The sequence below is a fragment of the Anopheles gambiae genome, chromosome 3 (assembly GCF_943734735.2).
Source record: "Anopheles gambiae chromosome 3, idAnoGambNW_F1_1, whole genome shotgun sequence".
NCBI lineage: Eukaryota > Metazoa > Arthropoda > Insecta > Diptera > Culicidae > Anopheles > Anopheles gambiae.
Window position 1 is genome coordinate 48652069 of NC_064602.1, and position 15527 is coordinate 48667595.

Below are 15527 nucleotides of genomic sequence, written 5' to 3' on the forward strand. Positions count from 1 at the left end.
CACTTCATTTTACTACCTACCTTTCTTCAGAAATCAGAATCGTCAATTTCTTTCACTCGATAGCACACATTATGCACAGTGTGTAAACCATTTGAGCATGGTTTCATTTCTCATGCATTTCTGGGAAGCTGTTCCATTGGAACTACGCACAGCCATCTCATTGCATACTCACATCACATTTCATTCGGTGAGAGTGTGTGTGTGCAATGTGTTGTTTTTACCATTTTCTCTAACTGTCAGCTGTCGTAGAAGTTTCTTATCTCTCCATTAGCTGCCGGTGCAAAAGCCGGCTCCAAGCTACCCTACCCCCGCCACTCACTCCTTTCGCACAGCTTACCAAAAGCAATACTGACTCTGGGGTACGACCCCTGCCGTTTCTCTTCTCTTTTTGCAGCCCCAGAGACAGCCGTCTGCCATGCCTGCTCTTGCAGGACTGAACCTTCCCACATTCGACGATCACGGTTTCTAAATTCGTTCAGCACACAACACCAACCCCCAAACAGCAACAGAACAACAGCGCAGTACACCACCTTCAGCAGCACAGGGAGCCACACCATCCAACCCTGTGTGCATCTGTTAACACTTTAGTGTCGTAACCCCGCACCAGCAAAACAAGTGTCCGCTAATCCTTTCTGTGAGTCGAGGTGTGTCCGTTCTAATGATCAGCTCCTTCTCCACGCATATCCACCCGGGGCAGCGGCACAGCGCACAAATTCGCCCTTCCCGTCAGTGACCCGCCGTCGGAAGTCGTTCGAAGCCGTTAACTATCGAATACAAAACATGAAAAAAGAGACACGTAACAACATCAGCATAAAATGTACCGCGCCGGTACACAGGGAGCTAAGGAATGGGGCACGAAACGTCACCAGCAGTAACATCGGTGCCGCGTTCGGTAAGGCAGAAAAGTACGTAGCGGATGGAGAGCGGAATGTACTTTCGGACCACCTGTCACCCACCCGCGTCCGGACAGAGGAAGGAAAAGGGAAAAGAATCAAATCTTACAGCAGCGTCGCAAATGGAAAGCTAACTAAAAAAGAAAAAAGAGACACACAACACACGAGCACGAGCAAAAAATACAAAGTTTAGGACATCTACTATCAATGGAAACACGTACGTTTGATTGGACAAACGGTTTTACGTTAAAGCTAATACGTCAGCCCTTTAAACTAGAACGCTAAAACAGATTTGTTCTTTTTTGGCACTTTCCCCTTCCTTCTTGGCTGTTGCTTTCCGCTTTTCTGCACCTGCACCTACTTTTCACCCCGGCACCCGGACGCATTCCTGACCCCATTGCCGGCGCGCCATCGAAATCGACAACCGAAATTCATCTCCATCACGAATCAGTGCGGTTACGGCCGCGGTTCGGTGAAATGAAGCGCCGGGCTGCACGCCCGTGTTCGAAGTGTGTCGGTCGGAAGACGATCTATTGAAACGAATGCGATCACCCTGAAAATCAACAGCGACCACGTGAGGCCCACATGAAGAAAAGCCAACAGCGACACGTGGAGTTCCCTGAACCCTCCATATGCAAAAGAAGAAAACACAAAAGCATAAAGAGCGAAAATCAATCCCACTCGGAAGAAGATGAAGAACAAAAGAAGCAAAACAAAAAGAAAACATTCACGCTAAGCAAAAGCAACTACAACAACGGCTTTGCACAATTGAATTGAAAAACAATCCGTTTTATATATCCGCTGTACTGCGAGTTGGTGACGACGAAGGTGGTGTGGGACATTTGAACCAAAGAGATCGATACTAAGAAGAACCCAAGGAAAACCATGAAAAACTAAACAAACGGAATACTTAGACATTAATGAACATCAAAACAGAAATGATAATGATTTGCAAATAGTGTTTATACAGAGTTTTTACTTCAAACCTATCCCATATTTGCTTTTGTACACCACCAACCAACGTTCAGTTTTAAATTATCCGTCGAACAAAGTTTCATTTACTATCTCCAGTTCCCTTTTCCCCAATTGCCACAGACACAACAGTCAACTCCACCATTCGTTCTTCGAGTATGGTTTTGTACGTTGTTTAATTTTTTGTATCCGTGGCAAACAGTTTTCGCTCTGAATGTTTTTTTAATTATATTTTTTATAACAAAAGTAATACAAAATGTATTTATTTTTATAATTTAAAAAAAGATGAGAGAAGGTAATAATAACGAAATAAGATACTTCTATTCGAAAATGAATGCAACTGTGTGATTGGTTTCGGGTTCGGGAGCGATCGGGGAAAATCTGGGGGGGGGGGGTGGGGGGGTGTTTAACCATGATATCACAAGCACTTATTAGCATTATGTTATGGAAAGAAACATTATAAAGGCTGCAGTAAATAGACGAAGCTTAATAAAAGCAACAAGGATTAGAATATGATCGAAGCTGCAACTTTTTCGCCATATTTGTCACGCACGCGCTCCATCCTTCGTAGGTTGAGTGTACCAAGTGCTGCTTACACGTTGGGAAATTAGCAACATTAAGATTACGATAATGTGAGGCGCGATCACTTACTCGTTTGACGCGCAAGCTTCTACCAAGTTGGGTGACATCGGTTCCCAACCAGACCGACGTTCAGTTACAAAGAATGGCTATCCGGTTATGAAATAGTAGTAAGTGTTCCTGTGTAGAGAAGTATAACCACACATATCGTAACGCCATAGACGAAAAAGAATGTCAAGATCAATGCTTTATTTGTTTATAATTATACACATACTTATCTTAGTATATTGTTTAATTTTTGAATTGTTTGTTTCTCGTTCAATAGATAACAGTGATCCGTGTGAACGTTTCTAAAAAGTTGAATGCTTACAGGAGTTTCATCCCTGATTCATCCCGATAACAATGAGCAGTTTAGGCAGGAGAATGATAGATCGGAGCGAGAGCCAGAGCGACTCGAGGGCATTAGATAAACGAAAGTGAGCGAAGACGGGCGTTTATTGGAAATGAACGAATAAAGTACCGTTATATTATTATTCTTCTTATTATTATTATTATTATTATTATTCTTATTATTAGTATTTTTTTATTATTTTTATTATTATTATTATTATTATTATTATTATTATTATTATTATTATTATTATTATCGCAGCTGATGGATCTGAGAAACACAAAGTTCCTGAATATCAATGATACCTACCCCTCCTATTTTTCGTGGCAGGGTTACTCTCTCGACGGATGCTTTTAGGTGACGCGAGAGATTATTATTATTATTATTAATATTATTATTATTATTAACATTTTACTGAAGTTTTTTTAGCTGAAGATTCAGTAAACCTTGCAGTAAAAAAAATGTTTACTGAATCATTCGGTTATGTTCGGGGCTCCCCAAAATGACCAAATGCTCGTTTACTAAAATTACAGTAAAGCCTTTCGCATATTACTGATTTTTCAGTAGTTGGTAGCTATTAAAAAGCGATGGAATATTGCTTTAAAATTAAGTTTTTACTAATGCAAAGATATTGCCAGTCCCTCAGTTCATTTTCATCAATGTTTTACGTTATTTGATACAGTTTTTATACTGTTTTTTGCCATAACATTTGATGATGGCTCAGTTATCGCTCACAGACATCACGAAATTTTAGCAACCACAGTTAATTGTGGCAAAGATTTTAAACACCAACACGACCGCAAATACTTTAAAATTAATTGTGCAAGTCGAAATATCACCTTATTTTTATCGGGATGACTGTAACCATCTACCAAATTAAATTTTGATCATCATGCGCAAGAGGACATCGCGTTACTTTGTTTTCATGTTTTGATGTCGATTTGACAGAATGAATTGCTGCATTTTCAGTAATTTGTTTTATTGATATTCAGTGAAACGACCAATTTGACACTGATTTTACTGATTTTCAGTTAAATTTTCATAACTGAAATGCATTCAGTAAATTGTGTTACTGCAAATCAGTAAAAACATGACATTTTTGCTGAAAACCAGTAAAATATTCTATTACTGTATCGTTTCAGCAAAAAAAAAACTTTGCTGAAGAAGGATAAGAAAATTTGCCGTGTAAGAATGGGAATGGATTTATGCAAAATTTTGCGCGTTAAAAGGGATATTTAAAGAGCTTTGCAGACAATACTTTCAACATACTAAAATATTGAACATGTTCAATTATACATTTACTAATTTATATTTGTTTCTTTTCATTGATCAACAGTGAAATGTTTCATTGTAAGTTATCACTTTATTTTACACTCTTCAATGGGATATTCTAGTCACCCGTATTTCCCGTAGCAAATAATAAGCAGCAAAATTAATAAAGTCGTTTTGGGACTAAAAACATTACAGCTATGAATCATTCCGCATATGCATAGTTTACGACCTTTCCTTTGGTGTAACCCAAGTTAATAGTATAATGATGAAGCAATGCACATTCTTATTCCTCTCTGCATTGTTTGCTGTCTCTTTTAAAAACAACTTTGCTGTTCGTTCAAAAGCTGTTTCAATGCACAGTAGTACAGTAACGATTTACGATCGCTGGGTTCAGCACTATATACTATGCACGCTGATCATGTTTAGTCTTTCCCCTATTAGCCATCATTTCTGGCTGATATTGTTTGGGCTGCACACGAGCTAGTTGTAAATTTTGTGCAATATACTGCGAAAACCACGAACTGAGCCGTTTGCCCGCACCAAACTCTTCACACGTAGCCAGAAACACATCATTCAGCTGTGGCAAGATCGCATGATCGAGTGTCGGAAAGAGATGATGCAAATAGTGATCACCGAAGGTGGTTAACACTTTCAACAACGATCCCTCCACACCTCTTCGCTCTACAATTGTGGCCATCTGGTAAAGTCCAAAATCCATGTCATTACTGCCGAAAAGAAAAGAAAGAGATAATAGGTTTAATATGATTCGATAGTGAAATTAACATAGAAATCTGTGTAGGAAAACGTACGGAAATAAATCGCCGGAATGCAGTGCTTTCGGATGATGATGGCCAGCGCTCAGTCCAATAAGCCCAAAGAAGAAGCTGGCCATCAACACCACAAACAGCCACAGTTGGAAAATTACACCGATGCGCTCCGGATTGGTGGCGTACATAAAGGCGGGCAGCAGGAAAGGAATTAGATCGTCCAGATGAAACCGGTTCTTCCCTTGGCTGAAGCTATCCATCAACCGCTTGAGGTACTCGCTCAGAAAGATCGAGCCGTATATAAATGGCCCATAGAACCAGGAACCGTACCGCTGGAAGCTGTTCTTAAGATCCGCCCACGGTAGATAGCACAGGAAGGGCTCGAACGACGAAATTTCCATATCGAGCACTGAATTCGGGAACAGGTGGTGAGAAATGGCGTGCGATACACGCCACTCCCTGAAAGAGTTCAAAACAACGAGAGATACAGTAAAAATAACTATATAACACAATTTTACCTGACGCACAACTTACCGATAGCTAAGAAACGCAATGTTAAACGCGTACATGCGCCAGTTATCTCGCTGGTGTAGAAAATTGTGCGCCGCAATTACGGTTGCGTTTACGCAGATGGCGCAAACTATTCCAAAGGCGAAACTTTCTAGCCTGACGGCTAGGTAGGCGGTCAGCATCACGCACACTATCAGTCCATCCACTATCTGGCGCGAGCGTTCCTTTGGCGCGGGATTCACGCGGCCCAACTGTTCCCTGATACGCTGCTTGAGGGTTCGATAGAATCCATGATCGTGAAACGTTAGCCTACAATTGCGTGGTTGTGTGGCCCGCCGGACGTAGAACTTCGGTAGCATTAGCTCTGCCCGGCGACTGATGTGATGCGTTTCGAACGCCTCTGTAATATCCGTACCCTGTAACATACGTAGATATAAGCAGGTGGAGAGGATCATGTTTGACATTTTAGTGTATTTGGTATTTTTCCACAGACACACACCTTGGTTAGTTGGATCCACTCAGCGCCTCCTGGATGCGTATGGGCAAAATCTTCAAGATCGTACAGATCGTCATTTATTCGCCACAGGCCCTCGGCACCATCGTCGTACCTCTTGCCGTCCAGCCAATTGTGCACGGTCTTGAACGGTTCGTCACGAAACGTCGGATAACGATGCGTTATGTCCGTTGCGTACGATGGCACGGCCGCTTGGTTCGCTGATATATGGGATGACTTTCCTTCAAAACTTTCGGCCATGACGTTGCGTTCATAGGCTGTCTACCTTATCGAGGTGAGAAAGAAGCAACAACAAGTGAGACATTTTTTACGTCCAGATAATTAATGTTGACGATCGCCGGATCGCTCTCGCCAACTGAACAATGAAAGGTTTAGCGTGGCGCTCTCAACAATGGATTAGTAGCTCGTTTATCAGCCGGTGGATGTTGACCGTGAACTTGGATGCTGACGCCATCGACACAGTGGATGGGTGAGACTGGAGCGCATGGCGGTGGTGTATGTAAATGTCGCGCTGGAGTTCGATACAGCCATACCAGTCGCTGAAACTGGACTGTTGTAACGAGGGTATCGCAGCAAGGCGAGCCTCATCAAGGACAAGTTCGTTTAACTTTGGGGGGAATAGTTTGCCAGTTTGTTAAGTTATGCTCAGATTTATTGAAGGTCTTTCCCGTGTTTCCGCTCTACTAGAACATCGTTGCAAACCAACCGTCGAGCCATTCGTCAAAGCGTCACAAATTAAGAATTAGTGTCTGGTGCTTTTTGTTCCTTCCTTAATCGTATCATACTCATCAATCATTCAGACCGTTCTGCGTAATGTTAAAAATAGAGTAAAAAAGCGCTTTTATGATTAATTCGATTGCAGGTGTTGCATTTTAATCAGCATTACTCATCCGTATCTCCGTAGCTAGCAAAACGGTAGATTATAACAGGTTTACTATCCACCAATCACGTGATACAAAAGGTCTTTTTTGACAAATCGTTCCCAAATTACCTCTAATGAATCCTACGAAAATTATTTAAGTGATATTAAATAGATACTATAAATACTATACATAAATATAAATATAAATTATACAGATATTTCAAGAAATGCATTTTTAGGAGCCTATTATGTTATTTGCACCAATTTCCTGAAATTTAATTATTAAAAAAGTCAGATTTCCGATTAACCAAATGAAGCTTATTTGGCACCCTTAAATTTTGTAAAATTGGCAATGATCTCCTTTCGTAGTGTGTTTAAATGACGTTACCGTCTGACAAGATACATTGAACTGTACTGAAAACAATTTACTTTGCTTTTAAATGCACCAGCTTATTGCAATTTTATTCCCAGTTTTGAATTTCACATGTTTTATTTTGCAATTTTTAGAGAAGGTAGCATTTCAATTGCGAAACGGAAGACCCGTAAATCAAACTTTTCCCTTTTGCAAGCAAATGTTAAATAGAATTATGATTTCAATGAATAAAGATGTATTTTCTGTAACAGAACTACACACATATACCTACAACACTGTGTACACAATGAGACCAAATTGCTAATGGGCATAATTTGTAGTTTACATTTATTAATTTCAGGTTGTCTGCTTTCCGCTTGCACACCCCATCAATTGCCCAATGTTTAACTCCACTGTTTTCTACCTTCAGCTACGAATCGCGCTTGTAGTTTTTAGCTTCACAAACTGTAATGCGCCAGGTGTAACGACAAAGTGAAGGCATTCATTTCGTACAAGATATCTCACAGCACAATCATTTCTCTGGCTTTTGTTTTATTCATACCAAAAAACGCATGAGCTCACTCGGCCACGAACTCGGGCTAAGGTATCATGTGTTTACTACAGTTTAAAACAGTTATTCACTTTCGTTCAGACCACCGCAGCACCGCAGCCGTACGCGTACGGAGGAAGCAAAGATCAACGGCAAACTTTTGACACAAACCACCGATATGTTGTCCACAATCACGCCCTTGAAAGCTTTTTTTAGTATCTATGCTTTCTAGCGCCACTTGTCACAGATCACTTGTTTACGGTGCAAAAGCCTCGAGCAGACTGAATTAGATGGTTCAAAATTGAGACACGGCACACCCTCACCTGTTAATCACGAAAGTAGTAAACGAAGCGTTCGAACAAATCACGCAACTGTCACTTCAAAGTGCTATCTCTGTCGAGATCTCGGTTGACAAAAATCCACCACTAGTGCTCCTGCCAGAAAAAAAAGCTTCAAACCATTACAAGGTGCAACAATCGAATGCTTTGTACAGGTTGAGGCGGGATGATGTTCAGCACCGGCACCAGCACTGAAACTGAGAAGCGAAACTTTTTTACGCGACCAAAACAATGGTTTCCTGTTTCGTACTAATCCACTGGTCAAGGGAAACGTCAACCCTACGGTAGTGCTGGGCTAAGATTCTGGATACATTTGAATTGCAAATTGGTTCCCACCACCTAATTCGCACGTGGAATTCAGGTTTGAAGCTCAAAACAGCTTAAATAAAAGAATTTTTATTGGTTCTGTTTCTGCACAGCGGTCCATCGGAGTGATCTTCGAATCTAAACCGGATATTTGTAATAACAGCCGCGCACAAACCGGTTGAGCACCGCCCTTAGTCACTGCTTTGTTTGCCCTTCAGACAGATTATTCTGGCCATGCTGTATGCCCAAACTATGCTCACTCTATAAACCTTCGATGTAGTCTGACTTGTTTGGGTTAAATGCTATGCTCACTTTAATTAGAACCATCGACTAATAAGTACCTGTTTGGCCGCCAATTTCATAATATGTTGATTATGATTTACCCATCTTCTAAGACTGATCGATAAGGTCCCTGCACCGATTAACCTTTTTTTATGAATATTAAACACCAGCTCGTCAAATTTTGTTCACCGATCACAGAAATCAGCTACACAGCACAAGTAAAACATGCTATCTGCTGATTAATCAAATGTTCCAACACGCCGAAACACAACACCTAAACTGCTTTGGATATTAACCAACTGAATGTATATCGAAACGGTCGACACCTAACTGAACTGAGAAGGTACCGAACGAATCACACATTCGCTTCAAGCTAAAGCGCAACGGTGCACCGCACAATCACCCACCAGACACGTCCACACTGATCGCGTCCGCCGGTAACACTGTTGCAGGCGAATCTGCGGCCCACACTCCACCACCCCGAATTAATGACCGTATTGTGGCGCTCGTGCAGATCGACCTAAAAAGTGATTGTGAACCGGATCTGCCGGTGAACGGGCAGTGGAAATGGCCAAGAACGCAGCGAAATAATGCCACTCGATCACTGAGTTGGTGACGACTTAGATCACCGGAAAGCACTACAATGAGGAAATGAAGCTGTTAGTAGGTGTTTAATGAAAATATAACAAACATATCTATGTTTTTTGTAAAAACAATTAATGTAAAAACACCAGCCCTAATGCTGTAACGAATGCCACGTGAACAGCCCCGCCTGTCATTGTACTCTGGCTAATGTGAAATGATTAGCGTGCAGTGCAAAAATGCCTCTGAAGCGATTCGTACTGCACTACGTCAACAAACGATGGTTACGCAAACATTTTTTAAGTTTGTTTTGAGTGCTTTCTTCGCGTGTTTGCAAGCGCCACTTCTCTTTTGCTAACAATAGAGACCGAAAGCAGGTTTTTGGCCTCCGTTTTGTGTTGCATCAAGATACTATGCGAGAGCCAGGGTCTGCTTTTTGGGGTGTTTTGCATATTTCGATGCAGCTAGCTAGCCCACATACTCAGACACCCCGTTACGTTCATCTCACCGTTCGAACGAATACCGTTCAGGTTTGCAAATTAGTTAACAGTTTTCAGGAGGATACCCAGAGCCACAGGTGATGTGATAAATATATGCAAAAATGTAAAAAAAGTATGTCTATGCATTTTACAGGGTTCCTCACAGTGGCATGTATTTTTAACCGTGGTGAAAGCAAAGTGTATTGAGACCAGGTGGTCTCGTCCCATACTAATTGACACATACAATTGATATTTTAGTTAGTTCAGATTTGGTTTAGCTTACAATTAGAAATAATTTACGTGTTTGTGAAGGTATTTCAGTGAAAAGAACGAAGATTTAAGATTGCTTGTGTGTTCGGAAAGTCGCCAGAAAGCTTTTATGAGGAAAAGTTCCGTCAAAAAGTGACGTTCAAATTTTGCCATAAAAACTGTCGTTGAGACCACCTGGTCTTCATACACTGTGGATGAAAGGTATAGACATCGGTACAACTGCTGACGACTGGTCAAAAAGCAACATAGTTGGCAATGACGCAACGTTTTCGAAACACTGTGAGAAACCCTGTGCTCCACATAAATAACGGCTTATTTGTTTTATTTTACTATTCGCACGTGTTTGTGGCTGAGCAAGCTCGAGGCCAATTTCATTGCATTCCCATACGGGTTGAGCCCAATCCAAGCTCGAAAGTCAAGGTTAAGTTTGCGATTATCATTCGCTTTGAATTTATTGTTTTCCCAACCAACAGATGGGGAATTAAAAATGCAGCAGTTTAATCATGTTCGTAGGCAAACATGGTTGATTTATTCAAACCGTACTCGATCAACAAGAATTTTCAGTTGAGTTTGTTATGGTCTATTTTCATATCGTATCGCTTTTTTTAAAGGAAAAGTTTATATAGGAATACCTACAATATCAAGCACACCCGCAAAACTTGTATTTGCTTTTATACAGGCTTCATACTACTTTGTAATAAAAAACGATTATTTTTTCTCTTTTCTTTCGTGTTTCTATTATTATCATGGAAGTTTCAACGTAAAATTATACATAAATTCAAAATTATTATTATTCACTTCACCGTTAAAATTATAATATTATTAAAAACTTAAAACATAAAAATAATATTCTTAAGTGGTAGAGCGCTTATTGGTTAGCTATATTTCCAAATGGTTTAAACAGTCTTAGATAAGTTACGGTTGTTCCGAGAAGAAAGAAGATGTTTATTTTTAACGAATATTAATATTAAATGTTTCCTAAGATGGTAAAATTTTATTTTCTGCAACTTGTTTTTTTTTCTCAGTGACCTTGCACCTTTTATGCCCTGTTTAACCTTGATATCTTGATCAATAGCGTTGAGCGTTGATCAATACGTAACAAGGTGATCGATATGGTTGGTTTGAAGCAAGAATAAACGATTATTCTTAGAGACTGGCGTTGTAGCCGCATGAAAGCATCGATCTGCGAAAATACTTAAAGACTTTTTCTTGGACCTAGATTCTTATATTAATTACATTTTTTCATAGTCTTCAAAAATGCTATTGCCTACAAGTTGCCTACCATGCATCTTGCATGTGTAAAAAAAGGGAACATGAAAATAACATTATAATAATAAAAGCAGTCTATGGAATTTACTCATATTTTACTTCACTGGTGGTCACCCTTACTCGGAAATTTTATTGGAAATGGACAGTTCTTTAAACCTCGTATATCGCCTACAAACCCGACGACACACGAAACATAAATCCTACATTTTTACAACGCTAATGACAAAGAAAGATAACTCAAAATTTTAGCTATATGGCCATTTTGTTAAGGAAAAGAGACTTTTATCTTACAATCGACCTCATACAATTCACGCCTTTTTAAAGTGCTTGGTCTTTTTGAGATTTTTGCAGAACCATAGGTAAAGAGTACCCTCATCAAGGAAATGAAGAAAGTGATATTCCAATACAACTACTAAAACACATGCTACATGCCATCTTTGTGAATACCTTCCCAAACAAGCAACAATCTGTAACTTACTTTACACTTCGTTAATCGAACTAAAAGACTGAATATTGAAGCCTTCTTCCTCAGTGTATAAATATTAATTCACCAATTTTTCTTATCTTATAATCTACAACCTATTTCTGTTACGTTCGATGGTCTGTATGGGCTTACATGGTCGTCAATACTCTGAAGTGCATTGAGCTATTACCACGTCCGATACAGGCCCTGAAATTAACCCACCTTAATGAAAGATGAGTTCGATTTCACCTATCATGATTATGTTTTTGATATAGGGTTTAAAATTTAATCGGATATAATAAACTTATGAATCATATTAATCAATTCGTGCTATAGATTTACAGAGTACAGCAGCGAATCTAACGGTGAATGAAACTTGTGACCAACAGTGGTTCCACCATGCATGGGGCTTCGAATACAATTTTAAATATATTGCAACTGCATCAATTGACGCAGGACAAATTTGACCATTTTCTGACATCAACAGAGTTGCTGTTGGCTATACACAATGACGATCTTACATAATCCTAATAAAAAGCATACAGACTGAAAATCAACCCCCTATCTACCTACATTCGTTTATTTTATCCTTTTCGATTAAATCTTTTTTTTATACCAAAATACAGACTGATAACGTCATAAAGGCCGGGCTACATTGATCGTACTCGCAAGCGTAATTTTGATTTTCACTAGCGCATCTGGCGGCGGCTGGTGGAAGCCTTTTTTGGTCATCGAGGGAATGGACCTGCCGGATCTCAAAATTAAGTAGTTTTTCCATCGTTTTCCATTGCAAAAATGGATGCAATGCGTGCAAGACATGTGTATCTACGTTTTACAAAACTTTTCTCCTCCGATTTAAGTAAAAAACATGGAAAATTAACGTATTTTCTGGAGCGGCTCCAAATTGTTTGGCAAAATGCTTCGGTCAGCCGCCGCCAGATGCGCTAGTGAAAATCAAAATTACGCGTGCGAGTACGATCAATGTAGCCCGGCCTTTAGAGCTTGATTTTCGTCTTAAAAAGGTATTTGTTTTATTGAATTAGAAAAAAATATAATATTTATTTTTACCTTAGCGTCATAGCGTTAGGTCATAGCGGGTCGGATTATAGGCTCTCAAAGGGCGCATGCAGCCCGCGGGATCCCTGGTTGATTGATCTATTCTTTATTTGCCATAGTAAACTCCACATCAAATATAAACACAAGTAAAATAAATAACTTATTTTTATGCCAAAAAAAAAATATTATAAGTATAAAAGCACATTGGATTGGTTTCATGTATATTGGTCAAACCTTAAAAGAACAATGATATATAATTTTTCATAGTTTGATTTCAGCTCCAAGCTTTGATTGATATTTAGGTGTAATTAATTAACCTAAGTAGAGCATATACACACAATTCCACATGTATTTAAAATGTATAAAAAATAGCAAATATCATCTAAAACTTCATGGTGAAGCATAATCTTTTATGTACAAAAAATAAATTTACGATTCAAAAAGAAGCTTATGCCAAATAGTTGATTGGTATTTATAAAACAAAATAAACAAGTCTCTATGAACATAAACAAAACAAAGATGTGATAGAACTTGTTTATGGGGGTTTGAAATTATATTATTTTTGACATTTTGCTGTTGTGTCCGCACAAACGAGACACGCTGCAGCGGAGTGAGGGTCTCTTCGGGGTGAGTGAGGTTCGCGCAAGCCCAAGCGTGCCCATCCTGCGCGATGGTGGAACCGCAATGGTGGCCTCCGTGCTGCGTAGGTCCTTTGTAGGGTCCCCCCCTACGCGAGGAGGATCCCATCTTCGTCGCCACTGTTGTGTCCGCAGAAATGAGACATGAAACGTGTACGGCACAAACAGAATATATATTTTAAACTAGCTTTGGTATATGTTCAACCGTTTACAATACAATAAATGAAACCACACAATAACACGCAATGCGGAGAGAGGACGACGGGTCATTCTCGCGCCGCGATCCTCACTGAGGACGTCACAGGATGACAGCCCTGCTGTCAACAGTGAGCCCTCAGGATGAGGCAGCGGTCTGTCCACAACATTTGCCATTAACTATACGATTGAAAAAGTTTATCTTAAGAATGAAGTTATGTAAATCTCATTAAAAAACAAAAAAAACATAGCGATTGTAATATAACCATTGGCATTCCAGTACATTCAATTATTATTCGGAGTGTTTTATGATATACTGTTACTTGCGTAAGTTAGCATGGGACGGATGTTGAACATCGGTGCCTCATCGTCAATTATGTTTTAAGTAGACGATCGTCCGATTCGTCCGGTTGGTCGTTCAAGCGATCATAAAAGAGCTTTTCCTCGCAGGAAACAAAGACAAAACTCCCCTACCCCTTAAGGTCAGGGAGACATTCCAAGGTCATTACATAAGAAGACTATGAATTACTTATTCGGCGCTACAACCGGTCTTGCGGTCTTGGCTTGCCACAATATCCCAAAACTACCGACGGGTTCGCACCTTCGTCTGTCAGCCCATTATCTCGGCTATAATAAGGGACGCACATACTATCTTGCCTCCTCAATTTGTGCCTAGTACGCTCCCTTTGTCCTTGTAGAGGACCTGAAAAAGACAGTGGAGATCGCCGTGCAGTTCATGTAACTCTTCGTTGTTCTTTCACATATTGACTTCTCTGTTGTTCTTTCACACATTTGTTATTTGTTTGTCATTTGTTTATTTATAATTCAACGGAACGCTTGGCTCTCTCGAAGCATTTAATTCTATAGATAATATTATAACATATTCACAAATTACATGTTACGTTCAGATTCATTGGTCACATTGGTTACATTGGATTCATTGGTCAATAAAATTAGGACATAGAAGGACGCACGGCACGGATATTATTTAGTAGCTCGGCGCGCGACATATCTGGGACAGATAACTTTGAATTCACGGCACATACGAAGAAACGGATCAGCTCGGAGCGATCTTGGCGGAACATAAATGTTGAGCTTAGATAGAAGCGCCAACAAGTCGACCCGATTGTCTAGGAGTACCGCAGCAAACAGCTTCTGGGCGTTGCAGTGTCACTGGTTCACTGGTTCGATTTGAGGCCAAAGAGCGTACAGCGACCAGCATGATCTATCTGAACACTCCAGAAGCGCAAGCCATCCGCGTGAACTTGCTCTCGATTGACTCCAAACGGGCCAGGGGGCGTGCAGCTGATAGCCACCATACTACCGAAGCGTATTCCAGCATTGACTGCACCAAATCGCAGTACAGCGTCTTGATGCAGACCCGAGCAGTGATGTTATGTGCAATTTGTTTTACTAAGCCGATCAATTGGTTACCATTAGCGATAACGTTCTCTAGCTGGTGGTGGAAGCTCAACTTTTCGTCAAGAGACACTCCAAGATCCCTGACACAGCTTTTCCGCTCAATGGTAGATCCATTAAACGCGAAGTCGTAGACTAAAGGGCACCGCAATTCAATACCATTCAAAGAGACAATTGCACTGGAAAGCACTTAGTGTGGCTTGAAGGTGGAGTTGGTCTGACCGGTCGCGGATCGGCAAGAACAGCTTCGCCTTGTCCGCGTATTCATTTGAAATGGCTATCAGGATAGAGCAACCGAGTTACTGAGTTCAGAAACATGACGAACAACAACGATCTGAGGTTACTCCCTTGCGTCACCCCCGAAGAAGCAGCAATACGGCGCGATGTATAGGGTCCCATTTTCACGCAGTATGAACGACCGGCAAGGTATGAGTGCATCCATGACACCAACTGCACGGGTAGTCCAAGCACCTCGAGCATAGCGAGCAACAAGGAGTGCATGACGCTATAAAAGGCAGCCTTGATGTCCGTTTATACGGGGCCAAAATACGTGTTCTTTCTGAACACG

The 15527-nt window shown here is 40.4% G+C and overlaps 2 protein-coding genes across 55 annotated transcripts in view; one reads left to right on the forward strand and one right to left on the reverse strand.

Annotated features, from left to right (window-relative positions):
* The window catches only part of LOC1279567 (myosin heavy chain, muscle), a 27105-nt gene extending 24905 nt beyond the window's left edge, over nucleotides 1-2200 (forward strand). For all 47 annotated transcript variants that reach the window (XM_061654902.1, XM_061654868.1, XM_061654887.1 and 44 more), the window contains exon 17: nucleotides 395-2200. In XM_061654902.1, the coding sequence (XP_061510886.1) occupies nucleotides 395-469 (75 nt within the window). In that variant the 3' untranslated portion in view covers nucleotides 470-2200. The remainder of the gene's footprint in view (nucleotides 1-394) is intronic.
* Nucleotides 2201-4178: 1978 nt separating this feature from the next.
* LOC4578199 (cytochrome b5-related protein) lies at nucleotides 4179-9133 on the reverse strand. Of its 8 annotated transcripts, XM_061654911.1 has the most exons (6): nucleotides 8648-9051; nucleotides 6329-6704; nucleotides 5884-6159; nucleotides 5409-5800; nucleotides 4917-5333; nucleotides 4179-4832 (listed from the first exon to the last, which is right to left on the reverse strand). In XM_061654911.1, exons 2-6 carry the CDS (start codon nucleotides 6350-6352, stop codon nucleotides 4511-4513), a joined length of 1431 nt encoding a protein of 476 aa, XP_061510895.1. In that variant the 5' UTR covers nucleotides 6353-6704; nucleotides 8648-9051; the 3' UTR covers nucleotides 4179-4510. The 8 variants fall into 8 exon arrangements, with proteins under 8 accessions (XP_061510895.1, XP_061510901.1, XP_061510896.1 ...); XM_061654917.1 differs by lacking the exon at nucleotides 6329-6704 and having other exon boundaries at nucleotides 8996-9133; XM_061654912.1 differs by lacking the exon at nucleotides 6329-6704 and having other exon boundaries at nucleotides 8648-9050.
* Nucleotides 9134-15527: the final 6394 nt, after the last annotated feature.